General features: G+C 42.3%; 1 protein-coding gene across 7 annotated transcripts in view; it reads left to right on the forward strand.

Moving 5' to 3' along the window:
* RAD17 (RAD17 checkpoint clamp loader component) overlaps positions 1-21,374 on the forward strand; it is an 87,506-nt gene that overhangs the window by 39,467 nt on the left and 26,665 nt on the right. For all 7 annotated transcript variants that reach the window (XM_032970784.2, XM_032970780.2, XM_032970781.2 and 4 more), the window contains 6 exons: positions 920-1,031; positions 10,441-10,458; positions 11,134-11,325; positions 12,466-12,551; positions 18,042-18,188; positions 18,763-18,906. In XM_032970784.2, coding sequence (XP_032826675.2) covers positions 920-1,031; positions 10,441-10,458; positions 11,134-11,325; positions 12,466-12,551; positions 18,042-18,188; positions 18,763-18,906 — 699 coding nt within the window. The remainder of the gene's footprint in view (positions 1-919; positions 1,032-10,440; positions 10,459-11,133; positions 11,326-12,465; positions 12,552-18,041; positions 18,189-18,762; positions 18,907-21,374) is intronic.

Raw genomic sequence — 21,374 nt, forward strand, 5'->3', positions numbered from 1 at the left:
ATGTGATAGCAGCTTAACATACTCCTCACATGCTACTGTCAATGAGAACACATCACCCGAATATGGGAAAACCGGGATTAGGTGATGTTGCGGTGATTGTTACACTGCACCATAAACCTGACCAGTTTGATGAGTATATGAGTTAATATTCATTTCGGAATTAACCCAGATACCAAAATATGTGTAAGGTTTAACATCTGTCGCGGTAGAGCCACACAGTGTGCCAAGTGGACTATATGGGGCATGAGAGGAAACATAGCTGGGAAAGGATAAGTCTTGATTTAAAGCTTTCGTGACTGCAGGGATTCATATTCTTGGTTTTTTCGGTAAAGTCACGTAGAAGGGAAGCAATAAAATAATAAAAATATAATAAATAAAATTCTCACGACGGTTCGACTGCAACACAAGCAATCATCATCATCATTACCAAAAGAACCAAGAATATAAAGGATAAGTCCTTCGCGTCCTTTGCATTTAGCAGGAGTTGGAGCCAGATGAGGTTATTTTAGTTGCTGGAGAACTTGAATGATGGCAGGTAGGAATTTGATTAAAGAAGAGAAATGTCAAAGTGGGTTGAGGTTCATTCAAGTGTTTGGCACAATGTGTTCGAAATTACTTGGAGTATGAGGCTTATGCAGGTTAGCTTCAGCTTTGGGTGGGACATTGCAGTTTCTGGTAGTTGTAGATATGGTGATTAGAAATTGGGATTTTAAGCTGTGTTTTATATCGACTAAGTTGATGGCAATGGTTAGTGGTAGGAATTCAGTTTTTTCGCAGGTACACGAACGATGTATGTCCATGTGTGCTTATGTCAGCGGTCGGGTGTGATGCTGGCCGTGTTGGCCTTTATAGGTGCTTGTGAACAGCACTTGCTCCAAATGTTTATATGGTTATACAGGGGATATTTGTCTTTGTGCAGGTAAGGGGGCGGCCATGTGTGCTGAATCAGACGGTTCTGCAAGACCTGTGTGCATCAAGTGCAGGCGATATCCGTGGTGCTATCAATGCCCTGCAGTTTGCCTGGCAGTGTGGTGAGTGCACCAGCAGCTTCACTTTCTTCATGAATGCGGTGATGAAGAGTAACCTTTAAACGTTACCTGTAAACAACATGAGCAGTTTTTGAAGCTTTCGTGACTGCAGGAATTTACTCTTTGGTTCATTTGGTAAAGTCACTTAGAAATAAATTTAATTAAATAATAATAGAATACGATGTTTCGATTGCAACACAAGCAACCATCATCGGTGTGCTATACGAGGGACGAATTGGCATGTTCTGTTTTCGTGACAACCCTTACTAGTTGGCTGTGTCGGGTGGTGACGGGTTTTAACGACAATTTATATATTTACGCAATTTAACCCAAGAAACCTCTATTATGGATGATATTGGACGCGAAAGCCTACACGTTAAACTTTCACTATCCATAACATTTTTATTAAAAAATACGTAGTTAATTTGCATAAATGCCAGAGATTTTCTTGTACAGCTATTCCTCAACTTACGAATACCCGACTTACGAGCACCCACACTTACGAACCAGATTTAATCAAATATATATCGATGTGTTTTTTTGGTTCTTTCGGTAAAGTCAGGTAGAAGGGAAATAATAAAAATATAATAAAATAAAATTCTTACGACGTTTCAGCCACAACACAAGCAGCCGTCCTCAGGTGAAGAAACAGAACTGTCGGAAAGACACATTCTTAGTTTTTTCGGTAAAGTCACATTGAAGGGAAACAACAAAATAATAAAATATATTATTTTGTTGTTTCCCTTCAACGTGACTTTACCGAAAAAACTAAGAATATGAATTACTGCAGTCACGAAAGCTTTAAATCAAAAATGTCGGAAAGACAGTTTTCAGTTTATTTATTTTGGTATAGCCCTGTGAGCCATTTGGCTCTTGAATCGGGTGCAACCACAACAAACAAAATTAACAAAGACACGAACAAGAAAAACATCTTAAAGTGACTATGTGACTGTGCAAACAGAAAATCCATGAAAAAAACAGCAAAATATTCCTGAAAAAAAGCACCGTACACCAACGCTGTGTGCAAAAATTCCCAGTGGGATGCAAGTCAAACAACAACAACTACAAGAAAACGTATATTAAGGCCATCAGTCTAACTCCGTACTACAATAAAAACAAACATGTCTAAACCAAAAAACTTTTCGAAATCACCAAAAAATAAAGCCATAATTGCAACGTCACAGTCATCACAGTGCTCCAATGAACACTGCTCAGCTTGGCAGCGTATTTTAAGCTGGGTGGGAGTAGCAGAGCGCCTTGACAAAGGAGTTTACATATCAACAGAATAATTTAGCATTGAAGTAGCTATGTTAATGTGAGAAATTAGCAGGATGTTAAAGTCAGAAATTAGCATGTAACAGGGATATTAGCATGATGTTAATGTGAGGAATTGGCATGTAAATGGTCACGGAAGTAGTTGTGTTAAAGTCAGAGTTTACATATCAGAGGCATAGAGTATATTGACGCTAAAGAACTGCAACTACCCAACTATCATACAATAAACCGATGTGAAAGAACTAAATATAAACTACATCAATATAAATTTTGATTTAAAGCTTTCGTGACTGCAGTAATTCATATTCTTAGCTCTTTCGGTAAAGTCACGTTGAAGGGAAACAATAAAATAATTAAATATATATAAAACAATAAAAATTCTCACGACGTTTCGACCATAACACAAACGGTCGTCATCAGGTGTGAAAAGCAATGTTTCTTGCCGTTGCTTTTCACACCTGATGACGACCGTTTGTGTTATGGTCGAAACGTCGTGAGAATTTTTATTGTTTTATATTTATTTTATTGTTTCCCTTCAACGTGACTTTACCGAAAGAGCTAAGACTACATCAATATAATCAATGTACTCACTATATTATCCACTAAGCAGAGCTACTAATCTAATTTATTTTGTAATATAGTATCATAATTGTATAGTGAATATACAGCAGTGTGGTATTCAGTAGGGTTGGTAAAATAATACATAGTGTAATATTACAAGTCTAATATTATAATCTAAGGTATAGGGTAGTGTATAGTAACGCAGTTTATAATTCAATGTTGGGGTCTGTCTAGAGCAGTTTATAATAAAAAGATTAGTTGGAGGCATGTAATATTTTTTGCGACATAGAAGTGTAATGTATAATGACTTATTGTTAGTAGATCAGCTTAGTGGAGAATATATTGAGTACATTGATTATATTGATGTAGTTTATATTTATACTCTTTGTATTTTTTGGTAAAGTCACATAGGTAAAATAAAATAATATAATAATAAAACAACTAAATTAAATCACGACGTTTCGGAGGCAACACAAGCTTCCGTCTTCAGGTGGAACAGTCACAGCAAAATATATGCAGCTATTTTGCTGCCCATGGGCTTGTAATTCCCAACATGCTGTTCTGGCATTGGTGCATCCATACAACATCATGGATGCACGCCAGGTCCAAGCAAGAACATCTGCTGGATTACACAGTGAAGGAGCAGTGGGTGCGTGCCCATGTCATTGACACCAAGACCTACCATGGAGCTGATCTGCCCACTGACCATTGGCTTGTTATCTGTAAGATTCACCCGCCATTCTTCCACTCCGGTGTTGGGTGTCCATCTAGCACCCCATTCAAACCCACAGTAGCCTGGTCTCAGCTAGCTAAAGACAAAGGAACTCCTTGACATACGCGATAGATGCGTTTCTGGAAAAGTGCGCGTATCTAAAAATCGTGTATGTCAAAAGCAATTTTCCCATAAATAATTGTAAAGGAGGGTGTTAGGGGATTTCACTCACACTCGCAGACATAATCACCTATATTATCCTAGCTTATATTAATACAATGCATGTACATAAAATATAATACTTAAATTAAAATCATGTAAACTGTAATATACGTCCGATAAAATAATTTTTTTAATAAAGAAATACAGTAAAAAATACAAAAGCGTTAAACACAACACAAGTAAACTTTAGAGCGTGTGATCTCATCGAGAGACATGAGTCAAAGGGAAGAGCGCTGGTGTACACACGACGAAATGCTGTGTAGTATAGCACACTAGTTATAGTTATTGTATCGCACTGTCTGCTGGCAACGCCATAAAATTATGGTGCCAGGCTAGGGTGGCATATGTCGCTTTGCGGATGACATTATTCCGAAAATTGCCTCGCGTATGTCAAAAGGTCTAAATACAAAGCGCGCGTTATTCCAAAATGGCGTACAAATGTGCGTAAACCAAGGATTGCCTGTAGTTGCAAGCAAGAATTTCAACATCACTTGCAGCTGGGGTTGGCATCGTCCCCCCTCCTGATGCTGTGAGGGGAAATGGGTGAGGTTCAAAACTGTGGCTCATGTAGCTGCAATGACTGCGTTGGGTATCTAGTCCAGACTTCCTGGCAGAAGCAGGATTTACAGTATAATCGTAAATCTCGAAAAACTACTCGCTTCTAAATCTTTTGTAATCATTTTTGTATTACTTTAGTATAAACACAGGTGTAGTGACATCGCCGGATGTCACCATGAAGTGGGTGCAGTACTGGCCCTAGAGGGGCACGGCGTGCAGAGTAGCGACATCGCCGGATACCACAATGTTGTGGGTGTAGTACTGGCCCTAGAGGGGCATGGTGTGCGCTGAATAATAGCGCTAGATGGCACCATGCTTTAAGTGCAGTGCCGACCCTACAGGACAGGTTGTGTGGGTGCCGCCCGAAGGATGGGGTTGTGTGAGGCCATGACACTCTGGTTGACCCGGGAGGACATGTGACCGGTTAAGTTGACAGAGGGGCCCCAAGTGGGGGCTTGGGGGGGGTCACTTGATTTGGACCCAGATCCTTCCCGAGGATTCTGGAAGGTGGACGTGGCCAAGGGCGGAGCCGGCCATGCCACAGAGAATATAAGCCGAGTCTCGAGAGGGGACCAGGGTTGTTGTTCATCCTGGAAGAAACCCTTTGTCTACGATCTCCGTTCAACGAGTCTCCAACACGTGGACCCGGGCCGAAGTCCTGGTCCGTAGTAACAGTTACGTAGTAACTAGTTAGTTAGCTGGGTGGTCATCACCTTAGGTTGTTATTCTGTTAAGGGGAAGTTACCCCGTGTGTTGGAATTGAATAAATGTGCCTCCAAAGTCTATACCTGCGACTCAGTTGAACCCATTACACATGTTAATTTTGATTCATATGTTGTTGTTTTCTGACTTTATGTGAACGAAAAGACACAAATTCGCCCGTTTTCTCATTAAAAATATGAACATTTCAAAATATCACTGTCCTGTTCACAAAAGCAAAGTTTGTGGGGAATAATAGCCATTTTCTATACTTTTTAGGCATAAGCAATTAGGAAATAACACTTAATACCAGGGAACAAAAATTGTGTTACATAGTGTTGAATAATGATTCAACATTTGTTTGCCAGCTTCTCTAAGGAGAGGCTTGCGGAGTCCCAATACGTTTTAGACCCGGGCGGTCCTGTACAGATGCCATATTCACTGTACTTCTACTACAGCAGAGGTGTAGGGAATTCCAACCAAACCTACATCACTCCCTTATTGACCTGGTGAAGACCAATGATTTCATAAACAGGCCAGGGGTCTGGGCTGTTCGTGATTTCGGAGTCCCTGACTCTTTGGTCACAATGATTAAGGGCCTTCATGATGATGGGCAGCCCCAGGTAAAGCTATGTGGCTTGAAGTCAGAGCCATTCCCTCTTCACCTTTGGGTGAGACAGGGATGCCCTGTGGTTCCCATATTATTTAACATCTTTGACCATGTAGTGGTCATCCATGTTATGTATGCTGATGATCTGGTAATTGTTGCCTACTCAGAGGAGGAGTTGGAGGTGCTACTGCTGAACCTGGAGCATGCCAATAAGAGGTGGGGTCTTACCATCAGCCCCACCAAAACTATGTACCTGCCTGGGTATTTTGGGCCATCAAATACTCCACCCCCTCAATTCCCCATTGGTGATGGGGCAGTTGTGGAGAGAGTGGAGAGTTTTCCATACCTGGGCAGTGTGCTTATGACCAGCTCCGGTTTTACATCAGAGGTCTCACTCTAAATCAGTCCGGTGGCATTATCTTTTCATCGGCTGCGTAACAATGTATGGAAAATACCTGGTCTGTTGCTACACATGAAGCTTTGGGTCTCCTCGGCCACAGTCATGTCCTCCCTTCTCTACGCTTATTAAACATGGACCCCTCTAATGCAACATCCGTGCCAGTTAAAAACATTCAGGCTTGCCTGCGTACGATCTATCCTGGGTTTAACCAGACTGGATTGTGTGAGGAGCTCACACATCCTTGAGAGATCTGGACAAAGTCCCATTGGTGAGCCCCTCCGGGAGGCAAGGCTGCATTGGCTGGGTCATGTAGCCCGCATGCCCAGCCACCGCATGCCTAAACAGCTTTTGTTCGGCCGGATAGAGGGGGCTAAATGGGTGCGGCACTGGCTAGAGAAGAAATGGAGTGATGTGGTCCAGGAAGATGTGGAGCTGAGTGGACTTGCCGATGACTGGTACCACCGGTGTCAAGATCGGCCTCTGGAGGAGGCTCGTGAAGGACGCTACTGGCCAGTTGGAGGCAGTCGCCCTCCAGCAACAACTGAGAGCAGAGGAGTGACGCTGACAACGAGCAGAGCGCCGAGCGGCTAAAACACAGCAAATTAGCACAGTAGGTGCACAGGTAGTGCATCGTCGGTTGGTTATTTCATTCAGCCCATGGCACCTGGGTCTGTCCCATGACCTCCTGCCAGCAGGTGTTCAACACTTCACGTGGCCTTAAAGTAGACCTATCCTGGTGTTGTATATATTGGGTCTTGAAAAATTAATAAAAATAATAAAAATTAAATGAATTTATGTAATTATGCAAATCATTCTATGATAATCAGGAAGGTGTAATTGTAATAAGTTATGCAAGTGTATGTAATTATGCTAATGCATGTGATTATGATAACTAGGTTCTTCCTCGTTGTCTAGGGTTGTATTATCAATCGGGATAATACAATGAATTGTATGAAGTTATGCAAATGTGATGTAAGTATGCTAATTAAGCTGGGCTTCGTTATCTAGGGTTGTATTATCAATCGGGATAATACAATGATTCTCGCTTTAACTTTTGCTGATTATGTCTTAGTGTTTATGTCAGGTCTCAAAATTTAGATCTCTCCGCAGGATACAGTTCTTATAATTGAGATTATTATGCATGAACTTAGGAAGGCATCACTCAGACTCTTCTGTGTTAAGCAACTTTAATCTCTAAACAAAAACATAACACTCTAATATGCGAACTCGTATACTAGGAATGTCAACACAGTACTCCAGGAGATGTCCTCCTCATTGATCCGTACATTTAACCCTCAATCATTACATTTGTTAAACTGGGTAACAGAACAATCGGTTAATTCCTCAGAGTAAAGTGAGCATTCACGGCGATGGGAAAAAAGTCCTTAAAAATTAATGTGACAATATTCATACAAACAGTAATAAAGAAACATGTCCTGAAAATAAAGGTAGACCTCAATGAATTCATTGGTAAGATTATGCAATTAACGAAATGTCTTGGAACAATGATGTGTGGCAGTGTCTTGTTGTCTAGCAAATGCTTATCAATTGGCTAAGGCTTCAATGCATTAACGGGCAAGATTCTGTGATCAAAATAAATATTTCAACACAATAGTCTCCCTGTGAATGTATAGATTTGTAATATAGATTTTTCTAAATGTTTAGTTTCAGCAATGAATTCATTGGTACAGTTATGCAATTAACAAGGAGAATGACTAAAATACTTCTAACGACCGTATCCACGTAACTCAATGGGCAGCAGTGCTTTTCACGATCAGCTAATAGTTAACGCACCACCTTAGGATGGCCACGCTTTTTGAAACACAAAGAGAACTTTGGAGTACTCTTATTAGTCCCGATATGTGTGTTATGTGTGGGTGGGCGTTTTGTTTCCTTGCTCAACTCTTTGCGTTAAGCAGACGCCGAGGTGGGGCGTTTCTTGTACCAAAAATGCCTTGGTTCCCTGCTGGGCGATGAGTCGTGTGTGTGGGCGTGTCATACACACGGCGCTCCCTCTCCCTCTTGGCAGCAGCAGCAGGCCCCTCCGCTGCTGGATAAGCTGAGTCGGCACGACACTTGTCTTTGAAGGTGCCTGATTGCGCTCGCAGCTCGTCCGCAGGTCGACGGGGCCGACACTCTTGCACGGTTGCTCTCTCCTACTCCATGCTCTCTGGCGGTGCACAATTGCGCTCGTAGTTCGGCTGCTGCTGCTGGTTCTGTGCAATGCTCCTTTGGTCGATGCTTGGCGCTTTTCCACGCTTTTTCCAGGTTGATTGCTTGTCGTTGCTCGTCGCTCTTTCTCTCTTGGTGCAGCTGCTGGTGGGAGCTGGCACTCAATGTAGAATAAAACTTTTGGCGATGCTTCGTCTGTCAGCGCCGAACTCGTACTCGGTGACACATCGCTACTCTACAAGCCTCGCCTTGGTCGATTGCGGGGCCCACCCCCGGAGCTTGCCGCAGGAACACTCAATTTCCATTGACTTCGTAGAATCGTGGCTTCTGCCGATGCAGCCCTCTATTAATGTGCCTGTCACGGGGGCAGATTACCAGAGCCTGCCGCTTGCAGAACTTAATTGCATGATCTGTGTCCTTGCTTATATGTGAAATTCTCTCCCCTCTGCGCGTCTCTTGTGAAAAAAAACAGATGCCCTCTGTCTCATTCTCCTCCCGTGGCCGCAGCCGCCTGGTTGCCCCCCCCTTTTGACTTTTGACTGGCTGCTTTCGATCACCATGTTTATGTTTTTTTTGCATCCCCCCCCCCCTGCCTTCGTGGTGTTTGCTATCTCAAGGGGAGGCACCCTCTCTTCATACGTATTTTATTGCTACCATGTGTTGTGTCAAATTGTTGGAAGATAAAGGTGGCTGGGAGGCTCTGATTCCATGCAATACATATTATCTGGTCTTGTGTGTTTGACCTATTTTCCTTGTATCTCTTTTGAGTTGCCCTAGGTCTAATAACTCACGATTATTATTTGGTTTATGTTTGACCAAGATTTGTAATGTACCAAAGTTGTTACCACCGGTATTTCAAGGGTTATATTAACCTTTGCTCCCTGTCTGTATCCAGTGATCCGTGCTTTTTATTCTCGAGTTATATTTTGATATCCTGAGGTTGTAGATGTAGCAAAGTTTTGACTTAACCCTTCGTGATTGCCAGAACTCATGTACTTTGGTTCTTTCGGTAAAGTTACATAGATAGAAAGATACAATTAAAAATATATAAGGTGAATAAGAGTAATATAAGTAATAATAAAAGCCACTAATGTGGACTGCAGTCTGGTTCTCAATCTGAGAGTGCTGGGTGTATAATGTGGATTTATTCTTGTTGATAATTTTCGAACTTTTACCGTTGGAGGAGAAAAAGAAAAGAAAAAAAACGGCAGTTAATGTCCGTTTGCCCTGTGGCTCTCGTCTGTGTGGAAATCCGATTGGGGTGGTGTAAAGGCTATTTCAGCAAGTTTTGATTTGAAGCCAGGCTGTTCCTGCTGGAGATTTGTTTGTGAACTGTCCAAAACGTCCGAGGAGGTCGTGACTTCATGGTCCCCTGCCCCGTGGAGATTTTCCAGATAGTCATTAACCTCCCTTTGCCCCGGGGTTTTATTATTTAATGGACTCCAGATGCTTGGTGTGGCTTGTGGGAGGTAGCGGTGTGAAAGTGTTTGTTTCATTTTATATATATTTTGGCAGAATTATTCTTAATATACATTTTTGGAAAAGGCCTATATATACAACACTGGCACAAGCGCCTTGGTGATGTCACTGCCACTTAGTGGCGAATGGTGGTTGCTGTGTGTGTAAAAGTGGTGTCGCGGTCAGAGCGCTGCGCTATGAAGCTGGCCACTGTAGTTCGATTCCAGCTCACGACCAATACCAGTGACGATTATTTGAACTGGTAATGGGTCTCCCCTAGGTCGATTCAGCCTCAAATGTGTACCTGGTGCAGTGTGTAAATATCACCACTGGAGAGACAAAGGGGGCCGGGCGTGGTGTTGGCTACCTACCCCCTCGTGTGCCAATGCCAACCCTCATAGGTGCTCTCTAACAGCACTTTTCCTAATCTGTTAAAGATACACGAGGGATTCTTGTCGTTGGTGACCCCCCACCCCCCCCCCCCCCCCCCCCGTGTGTGGGTGTGGAGAGCAGTAGTGCAATGGTTAGCACACCAGTAAAAAGTGGCCAGGTGTGGTGCTGCCCATTCACCCCCGCGTGTGCCGTTCCAACCTTCATAGGCACTGCTCACCAACAGCACTTGCCCTAACAGTCTGTTCAGGCTATACTGGAGATCGTTGTAATTGGTGTGTCTTTGTCTATGTGCGTGTGCCCCGTGCATGTTTTTGTGCAATTGTGGTGACTCGTGCCCCTTCTAACAAGCAAGCCAGCATCAGGACTCAAGGTAAGTTAAAATAAAACAGATTTTTGTTTACATTACTTTATTTTACGTTGTAGTAACTCTGTAGTATGTATTACATGCAAATGTACAATCTTTTTCTTATTTATGAGTTTAACAATGCTTCCCTTTTTTGTCAAACTGTAACTTTTCAAAACACTGATCGTATGGGCATTTAAATACAGTACATTATTATGTTCAGTCTTATGAACTGTTTGATTTACGAATGGGTTTCAGGAATGAATTATATTCGTAAGTCAAAGATTACCCATACTCAGGGGCGGAGCCAGGGGGGTGACAGGGGTGACATTCTGCGTATAAGTGTACGACACTTGGTCTGGCGGACCCCGTGCAACTGCATTGTCAGAGTGTGTCGCCAACCGATGGCGTCTAGTTCAACAGCCTGACTCTCTAATCATTCTTGAAATTAAAATTTGTTGAATGTCACCCCGGCCTGAAATCCTGGCTCCGTCCCTGCCCGTACTCATAGATACCATTTTCTATGCCTTTAATTCGCTTGGTATCATGTGTTGGTTGGCAACCTCATGCTATGACGGGATGTATTGTACTTTCGGATAGGTTTGTATGTGTGGAATTATTGTATGTGGCGTGGTGGTTTGTGGAGTTTGCGAAGTGTTCGTGTAGATGTGAATTTATCATTTCGCGTACATGTGTGTGCAGACACATCTGACAGTACAAGCTCTGTATTTCCGCGGAAGCTGTTGCGAGGAGGTGTTGGGTTTGGACCAGGGAGGCGCGGACGACGAGGTACAGAGTCCCCCACAAGTCCTGAGGAGTCAAGGACCGTCTTCGGGGGAAGGGATGTGTCACTCTTCCTTTTCCATGCGCTCGGGAAGATTTTGCACTGCAAGCGTAAGTACTCATGTGCACACACACATGAACATTACTGTATTCTACAGGCAATAATGCAAGATAAGGCTCGTGTAGTGCCATTCATTTTAATTTCAGAATAGTCCTGACAAGTTCATCTACATGCAACATTTTACTTGCATTTTTTAAGTAAGAATTTAAATGTAGCATCAGTCTGGTCTTGACTAATGCAGATTCAGGTAGAATTCCTGTTTTTTAAATGAATCATTAATTTAAAACAACACAAACGTGCAAGAAGTACTCGGCTAAATCTTTACTTAAAGCTTTCGTGACTGCAGGAATTCATACTCTTTGGGTCTTTCGGTAAAGTCACGTAGATTAAAAAAAAATCACGACGTTTCGATCACAACACAAGCAATCGTCTTCAGGTGAAAAAATACAGCAGGTGGACTGCTGAGGCAGGAAGAAATATATCGAGAGAGCTACTGCAACCATAGGTTATAAAGGTTTGAGATGGGTACAACCCAAGGGTAAGTGGGCGGGGCTAGAGATCTTACATTTACTTGCAAATTCCATCTCTAGCCCCACCCACTTCACCTGAAGACGATTGCTTGTGTTGTGATCGAAACGTCATGATTTTGTATTATTATTTTATTATTTTTCTATCTATGTGACTTTACCGAAAGACCCAAAGAGTAAGTACTCGGCTTTTCTGCCTAATGCAAAACCATCAATACATTTCAGATATTTAAATACAATCATTATTAAGTGATAAGTCATTTAAATCATATTTAACATATGGAACGTATAAAATGTATCACATAATTTCACAAGTCAAAATATAAAACTAATGCTCCAAGTCGGAGTACCACATGGAAAACATCACCTTTGCGAGAAACATTTGAATAACTTTAGTTAATACAAGTGTTTCCTTTTTAAATTAATTGTGACTGAATGTGTTATTGGGCAGAGTATGGTATGCCATTGGTATATGGTGATGCATATCATGTTTTAATGCATAGAAATGTAATATTTAAAAGTCACCCAGTATTGAATAGACAATTGCATGCATTTACTTAGCAATGAATTATAATTTATTCATATTTACCAGAATTGAATAGCATGTTGCCAGTTGAATTGTGTACAAATTGCAGTTGTATGCAAATGTGTGCATGTGTGCAGGTGAAAACGGCCCTATCTCAGAATCCCACGCTCTCCCCACTCACTTGACCCATCAACAGAGAAACATGTTGGCAGTTAATCCTGAGGTCAGGTAACACATGTGCTGATCCACCCAACCGCAATATCTCTTCACATGACCTCACAGCCTCATAACTTCAGCATTTGACATGCACATTTATTTGTGTGTATGCAAATTGTAACTGTCTCGCCCTATCCCTCTCCTCCCATGATCATAACGAGGGGACAGGCCGATTAATAAAGACAACAATAATAACTAGATATTACTAAATGTGATCAATTATAACAAAATTTACTCCTTTTTATCCATAATATAACATTCACTTTCGAATCACCTTCCCATTACTTGCATATACATTGAATTAACTTGAAATTTTCAAACTAGACAAATGAGCACTCGCATATATAATAAAGTAAGTACCACGGTGTTAACGTCACCATCTTGTCTTTAAAAAAATGTACAATATAAAACTCAAAAGTAATTAACTTATACTTGTAATTATGACCAGATACACACCAACCGACCCCACGTTGCACAACACCTCACTGCTCAATCTCTGTAGTTGGGATTGAGTGGAAGTGTTAATATTCTGCACCCACGCCTGAATTACTGTATTTAATAAGTTATTAAAATCGTATTTAATTATCAAAATCTTAACTGTGAATATATTTACTATCATTAAACAATCAAAAGCTAATTCACATTACATTCAGTTAATTCATGTTAGAATAACAATACCAGTAACTATTAAACGGTTATATATAACCATATTTTAGCAGAGTTTTAAATCTGTTAGCTGTACAGCCTCCATCCGAATCTGAATAGATGACCTGGACCCTGAATTGATTACTCCACTGGTAGGCGTAGCCGACTGTGCAGTTACGCGAGTCTGGGTCCAATCCATGGTCATTAACTCCATTGCTAATTATAAGTGTAGTTCATTACATTATGCTCATCCTGCCTATACAAACAAATGTTCATGGATTTTTATTCAATTGTTTCTTGCACTCTCACAAAAAATGCATTGTGGAAATTACATTACAAATTTATGTAAAGCTAAATATGGCTAGGTGATATAGTTAAAGTGCACAGTTCGACATTGGAAGTTTGTAAATTAAAATTATGGTCTGTAATGAACACAAACCTTAATATCTTTTAGGTTAATAAAGTAACCAATACTATAGAAAATTAACAGTGGCTTTCTTATGGTTTGATTTGCCCCTGAATTAGGAATGGGAAATTTTCACCACTAAGGTTACATTGATCTGGAAATGCTCAGGTTCAAGGCTGTATACATTATGAAAGTCGGTAGCTCAATGCCTCATCAGTGGACTCCATCATACGCACATACCTAACTACAGGCAGTCATCGACTTACGAAGACCCGCACTTATGAACCAGCTTCCATTTTCTTTTTTAACATTGACTTAAAACGCGAACTCGTACTTGCAAACTGAACTGTGGAACTATTTTGTTCAGCGGAGCGATCCTCCGCCAGATGTAATGTGTCAACCTTGCGATGCGAGTGAGTGTTTGTGTGTGTGCGTGCGCACGTGTGTGTATGGGAAGCGGTAGTGTAATGGTAAATATGTTGCGCTATGAATCCGGCAACCAGAGTTTGATTCCCGCTCACAGCTAACACCAGTGACGATTGTCTGAACCGGTCCTGACCTTCTCCGAGGTCGACTCAGCCTCAAATGAGTACCTGGTGTTTGTAAACCTCACCACTGGGGAGACCAAGGCAGCCGGCATGGTGGTGTTCGCCACCCACTCCCTCATGTGCTGTGCCGGCCTTCATAGGGGCTCACAAAGAGCACTTGGCCCAACAGTATGTTCAGCCTATACGGGGGATCTTTATCTTTGTATGTGTGAAAGTGAGGGTGGGGAGCGGTCGTGTAGCGGTTAGGGCGCTGTCCTACCAACCTGGCATCCCAAGTTTAATTCCCGCGCACGCCCAACACCAGTGACGATTATCTGAACAGGTCTTGGGCCTCCTCTAGGTCGACTCAACGTTAAATAAGTACTTGGTGTGGTGTGTAAACATCGCCACTGGGGAGACAAAGGCAGCCGGGTGTGGTGCTGGCCACTCATTCTCTCGTGCCATGCCAGCCTTCATAGGTGCTCGCTTACAGCACTTTCCCCAGCAGTCTTGTTCAGGCTATACGGAGCATTGTTGTTAGTGTGTGTGCATTGGTGTGTGGAAGGATGCCCTGGTGGTCCCCCTCTTTAAGAAGGTGGACTGCACAGACTGTAAAAACTACAGGGGCATCTCACTCCTCAGTGTGCCGGGAAAGGTCCTGGCAAGGATTATTCAACATCGCCTTGACAGGCATGCTGAGGAGAGGCTTGCGGAGCTCCATGTGGTTTCAGGAAAGGGCGGTCCTGCACAGATGCCATATTTTCTGTCTGTCTACTACAGCAAAGGTGTAGGGAATTCCAACAAGACCTACATCTCTGCTTTATTGACCTGGTCAAGCCCTATGGTACCATCAGTAGGCTTGGGCTCTGGGTTGTTGCTTTCGGAGTCCTGACTCTGCTCACGATCATTAAGGACCTTCATGATGGTGAGCGGGCCTGGGTAAAACTACGTGGCCGGGAGTCGGATACATTCCCTGTTCACCTTGGAGTGCAACAGGGATGTCCTCTGGCTACCACATTATTTAACATCTATTTCGACCACGTAGTTCGTGAAAGACGTTATTAACCAGTTTAAGTCATAACTGGCTGTGATGTTCCCATCCTACCACCTGCCGATGATAGTTCTTTTCGGCTCTCTGATTTTACATTAACAGGTAAAGTTTCTCACACTAACACAGCCACTTCGCGCACCGACCTCGAGGTTGCTGCTCTGCAATATCCCATTAACATGCTAATCTCGCACATCAACATAGCCACCTCAGCGCACTCGCCGTGGAGGCCGCTCAACGATCTTACATTAACATACTAATTTTTACCTGGCAGCCCTTTGATTGGTGGAAAACCCACCACCGTCGCGGTCGCTGCCCACCACTTACATGAACATTGGCTGCTGACATTTGGGCAACGCCCATTTCAATCTTTTATAAACAATTTGCCCTTCGAAGCTAACCCCCTTTTCCTGATAACAACTGTTAGTGTTGCGATTTAAACGTCATAGTTTTTTTATATTTTCTTTGAACCTATTTACGTGACTTTACTGAAAGGCCCAAAGAATATTAATTCCTGCAGTCACGAAAGCTTTAAGTCAAGATTTTGGCTCCCTATTGGTCAACCATGTTATGCATGCCGATCTGGTAATTGCTGCTCAATCAGAGGAGGAGTTGGAGGCGCTGCTGAACCTGGAGTGTGCCACTAAGAGGTAGGGCCTTACCATCAGCCTAACCAAAACTAAGCTCGTGCCTGGGTATTTTGTACCATCATACACTCCACCCCCACAACTCCCAATTGGTGATGGGCCAGTCCGTCTACTACAACACACCAGGTAGCTTTCACACAACGTAACGCTGTATGGAAGCTACCTGATCTGTCGCTCCACATGAAGCTTCAGGTCTTCACGGCCACAGTCATGCCCTCTCTTCTCTACGCTTGCGAAACGTGGACCCCCCTAATGGAATATCTTCGCCGGTTAGAAACATTTATTCTGGCCTGCCTACAATCCATCCTGGGTTTAACAGGGCTGGATTGTGTGAGGAGCTCACAAATCCTTGAAAGATCTGGAGACATCCATATGTGAACTCCTCCGGCAGGCAAGGCTGCGTTGGCTGGGTTATGTAACCCGCATGTCCAGCCACCGCATGCCTAAAACAGCTTTTGTTCGGCCGGATAGAGGGGGCTAAATGGGCGTGGCCTATGAGCTAGAGAAGAGATGGAGTGATGTGTTATGAGAGGATGTGGAGCTGAGTGGACTTGCCTATGACTGGTACCAGTGGTGTCAAGATCGACCTCTGTGGAGGAGGCTCTTGAAGGATGCTGTTGGGCAGTTGAAGGAAGTCGCCCTCCAACAATAACAACGGAGAGCAGAGGAGTGACGCTCATAACAAAGCGGCGCACCTGGCGGCTAAAACAGCAAGTTGACACAGTAGGGGGCACAGGTGGTGCATTGGCCAGTCATCTCTATCTGTCAACTCACGGCACTTAGGTCTGTTCCGTGACCTGCCAGTGGACGTTTGACACCTCACATGGCCTTACAGTGCATATAGCCTGGCATAAGCGCTGTCGTGATGTCACCGCCACTTAGTTGCGAATGGCGGTTGTTGTGTGTGTGTGCGTGCGCTATATTTGTGTGCACTTGTGGTTACTCATTGTACCCCTTTCGACAAGTAAGCCAGTATGAGGACTCAAGGTAAGTGAACATAAAACTGATTTGTTTATACTTATGTTTCTTTATTTTATTTTTTATTCACGATACAATTTTTTTTTAGTGTTACATGCAAAGGTACAATGTCTTCTTATTTATGCATTTAACGATGCTTTCCTTTTTTGCTGAACCGTAACACATTTCATCACACTGACCGTATGGGCATTTAAATACAATACATTATAGTGTTCCGACATACAAACCGTTCAACTTGCGAATGGGTCCAGGAACAAAATTTGTAATTCGAGGACTGCCCATACACACATGGTAAGGCCTCTACATCCTCGGGGACTTTGTTCTTGTAAATCTGCACAAGAGTAAAATTCACAAATGTAGATAATGTTTATTTGGGAAAAAGGTTTCCGTGTCTCACTGATGATATGGGAGAAAATTCAATATTTCATAACATTAATCCTCTTCCGTAAACATTCATAACCATCTACTTATTTAATTGTACAATACTACAAATAGATAATAACACAAATAATACAACAAAATATAATTTATTAAATTAAACATCAATAAACTTTATTGTAAATTTGTAAGTTTTATTTACCTCGACACAAAACGTCATGGTCACTTGATGGTTAACGATACGCCGTCTCGGTGTCCGTATGGCACGTCCTCAATGAGTGGACAGCAAGATGCATCCGGTAACGTCTGAGCACATTTGCCTTGTGCTTGGGTGTGTCAAGTATGTGTTACATCTGTACACATTTGCGTTGTGCATGAGCGTGTCAAGTATGTGTCACATCGCCACGTGCATCTAGGTGTCTGTATATAAAATCGCAAATAATCAATTTAGCAAAATAAGTTTGACTGTACAGTATACTTAACTAAATACACATGTACTTTACACATTGTCTTGTTCAGTGTTTTCCCCGGTTAAACAATTGTGTTTGGGTTATATTAATTGAGATAGCTCATTGTTCAATGGACTGAATGTTACTTCATTTTGGCAATAAAACAATCTTTACTGACTTGTAAAACACCTAATCCTGCATTATAATGTATTTACTGCTGCATACATAACACCTGGGTCTGTCTGGGGATTTAATGTCAGTGAATCTTCACTGTTCCTGGTATTCATTCCCTCAAAGTGAATTCGGCAGGTGTACCTACACTTGTTGATAGCTGCATAAATTATGTATCCATGCAAGCATGCTCATGCTTGTGTGTACTTGTGAATGCGTGTGCACCTGTGATTTGGACACATTGGCAGGACGTGGTGGAGAGGAGCCAAATGTCGCCCGAGCTCTTTACACTTTACCTACACCAGAACTACCTGGGATTCCTGCACGATGCTGAGGATGTTAGTGCGGCTGCACAGCACCTGAGTGATGCGGATTGTCTCACAGCTGACTGGGCGGTATGCACGCAGTCTCACAAACACCCTCGTAATATGCACACATTTTATGGAATGTTTTTCCTTTGGGAAATTAGTATTGGCGAGTGGATAAGAAAAGTATCCTTAACCTAACTTGGATTGAACATCCCTCAGTAATGCTTTTTTCCATTGCCCTAATTTTACAGAACACAAACTTAAAAATACATATATAATCCATTGATATCAAAAAGTGATGTGCAGGCATAGGAAAGTTACGGGAACCTTTATAATCATTTGATTCTGAATAAGATAATCTCAGTGTTGCTCAAAACTTCAATTATGGAACTCATTCCTGTGCTTGGTTAGGAGCGACACCAAAATGCCTCGAGGCAAGGACCAGTGTATGATAAGGCATGTTAAGAGTAATGCTACACGCAAAAGGGGATTTTTAAACAGCGAAAATTGTAAATGTGACCATGAGCTTGGTCCTCCCATTATGCCTTGTGGGTCATGTTACATCACTATTCTGTATGTAAAATGCACACAGATTTATTGTAAAAATTCGGATTATATTACTTCAGACAGCAGTAATCCCGACTTCTACCCACCGGTGCAGGTTAGAGTTGAAATGCGAGATTATGTGGCGGCAGTGGCCACGCGAGGGCTGCTTCACAGCCACGTGGGCAGAGCGCGGTCTGGTGTGGCTGGAGTCGGCTTCCGGCCTCTCCACAAACCAGAGTGGATCTCTGTGCACAGGAAGGTAAGTCTGTGCACGTGCATGTTCGTGGAGCCCACACACAACCATGTTATGTAACTTACACAAGTCACAATCACAACTTTTGCTGTGGCACAGGTAATCGGTGGGTGGGGTTCTTGATGTGTGATAGGAAGATCTCAAGCCAAGTGGACTTGCCATCATTTGGCACCAGCAGTGTTAGGATTTATCTCAATGAAAAAGGCTAGAGAATGATGCTTTTAGTATCAAGCAGTTGCCACTCGCCAGAAATAGAAGGAACATTGCTCACAATGAGCAAAGCATCTGACAGCGAAAGATTAAGTGAATATTTGTGCCTCTCGAGTCACACAAATATACAGGTTAGGCAAGATGATATGGATAGGAAAGACATCGATCTTTTAAATAGTAAAAGAAAAATATCAATGTTCACGAAAACATGTGAACGAAATATCAGTGATTTTTCTGTTTGATATTTTTTTACCATAAGCCACTTAATAATAATGCTATTTATAATGTGCAAAATATTTTTGAGACACATGACCCTGTGACTGAGGCATGGAGTCAAGCTCATTGTTGCTTGAACACCACGTGATACAGGTGGGGCCTTTAAGTGTGTTAAAATAAAGTGCATCTTCAATATTTGATAGTGATTCTTATGATTGAAGAAAGAACTAAATTACAAAACATCAAAAGGCAGACTGAGGTTGCAGGTTCAACACAAGACAAACTTGCGTTACTTTCCAGGTTAAATCATCAGATAATAATGATTTATAATTTGAGAAATAACAATGGCACAAGGCTGATGTTACAACATCAACATAATGAATAGCAAACTTACATCTATTTTCAGAATATACACCTGTTAGTGACATTTGAAGAGGGGCCAGTTTTTTTTTCATCAAAGAACTGAAATGTATTTTCGGCATGAAGAATATAACATTGAAAGTTAAATATTAAAAGGAACACATTTATGTTCCAATGTTATGGAAGGGACCTTGAAGTCTGCCCTTTAAATGTCTCACTATCTGGCAATAGTTGTAGGTGCTGCTCCAATATCTCTTCTAATCTACATTCTGCACGTGCAGTCCACCAATTGAAATGGTCTCTTCTTGGCTACATCTGCCACAATTTGATACATGATATCACAGCTCTGTACTACTGCCACATAACTTATTCAGACTAACACCTGTGATAAAGGTATGTGAATTCCATCCTTCATTACTGTTATCAACTGTGTTTTAGAAAAGCCTATCATGTTCCCAATGTCAAGCCACAATAATTAAAGTCAAGTGTATTACCTGGCTAAAGCCCATTGAGCTTTATAGATCTTTTTAAAAATCTGTAATGGTCCAGATGAGCCCCTAGATAACAAACCTGCATCTGCAAATTCCAAGTCTGAGATACAGATTATTAAATCTGATGCCTGGAGTTATGCTATCCCTTCCAGTGCATTTCTATAAGAAGGGCCGAGGTGCGGGTTCAGTGTGGTAAGTTGTAGATGAAGTGTGCAGACGCATTTTAGAGCTGTTGGAGTGGAATGAATGCATAGGCTGCGAGACCAAGGAGAGAATTGCAGTAGTCTAAACTAGGTAAGATGAGTGAGTGTATTAGTAGTTTGGCAGTGGACTGAGTGAGGAGGGGTGAGAAGAGGGGGAGGAAGGTGATGGTGGGTGGTGGGTGGAGGGGAAAGAGCAATGGGGAAAAAGAGAACCTGGGTTTTAGAGCGGTTGATGGCAATAAAGTGAAGCGACATCCAAGACTGAGGGGCGGTTAGGCAGGCTGAAATGCGAGAAGAGAGGTCCGGCGCGAATGTGGAGAAAGAGAAGAATATTTGGATGTCGGCGAAGAAGTGGTGGGGGAAGTTAGAGGAGATAAGTGTTTCAAGAGAGGAGATGTAGAATTGAGAGCACCACGATGGCGAGATGTTAACTACCCCGCCCGCTATACTGGAAGTTGTGGGTTCGATCCCAACCATGACGCCTTTATATGTGGAGTTTCCATATTCTCCCCGTCGTTGCATGGATTTTTCTCCAGATCCTTAGGTTTTTCTCTTCACATTTAGAAACCTACGTTGAGAGTATTTGGCTTTTTTAATTTCCACATGATAAGAGACTTGTTTGAGCTATCATTTGTGGCCAGGTCACTTCTGAAAAAGAGCTATATAGCTCACTGGGCCTTATCTGGTAAAATAGTTTATAGTTTGGAAAATAAATAAAAACAAACTCAATGCTTCTTTGCATATTCCCAGTTCATGAACAAACTTGTATAGCTACCACATTATCTGAGTGGACTGCACAGACTCTTTTTATCAAAATGGCGTCTGACTACTTGACATTTAATAATTTTATTTGAAGCTTTCGTGACTGCAGTAATCCATACTCATTGGTTCTTTTGGTAACGGCAAGTAGGTATAAAATAAAATAAAACAGTCTGCCTCAGCAGCAGACCATGCTTTCCTACCTGATGATGGACGCTTGTGTTGCGCCCGAAAC

Source organism: Petromyzon marinus, chromosome 44, assembly GCF_048934315.1.
Source record: "Petromyzon marinus isolate PM22_M1 ecotype Great Lakes invasive population chromosome 44, UKy_Petmar_22M1.pri1.0, whole genome shotgun sequence".
Classification (NCBI taxonomy): Eukaryota; Metazoa; Chordata; class Hyperoartia; order Petromyzontiformes; family Petromyzontidae; genus Petromyzon; species Petromyzon marinus.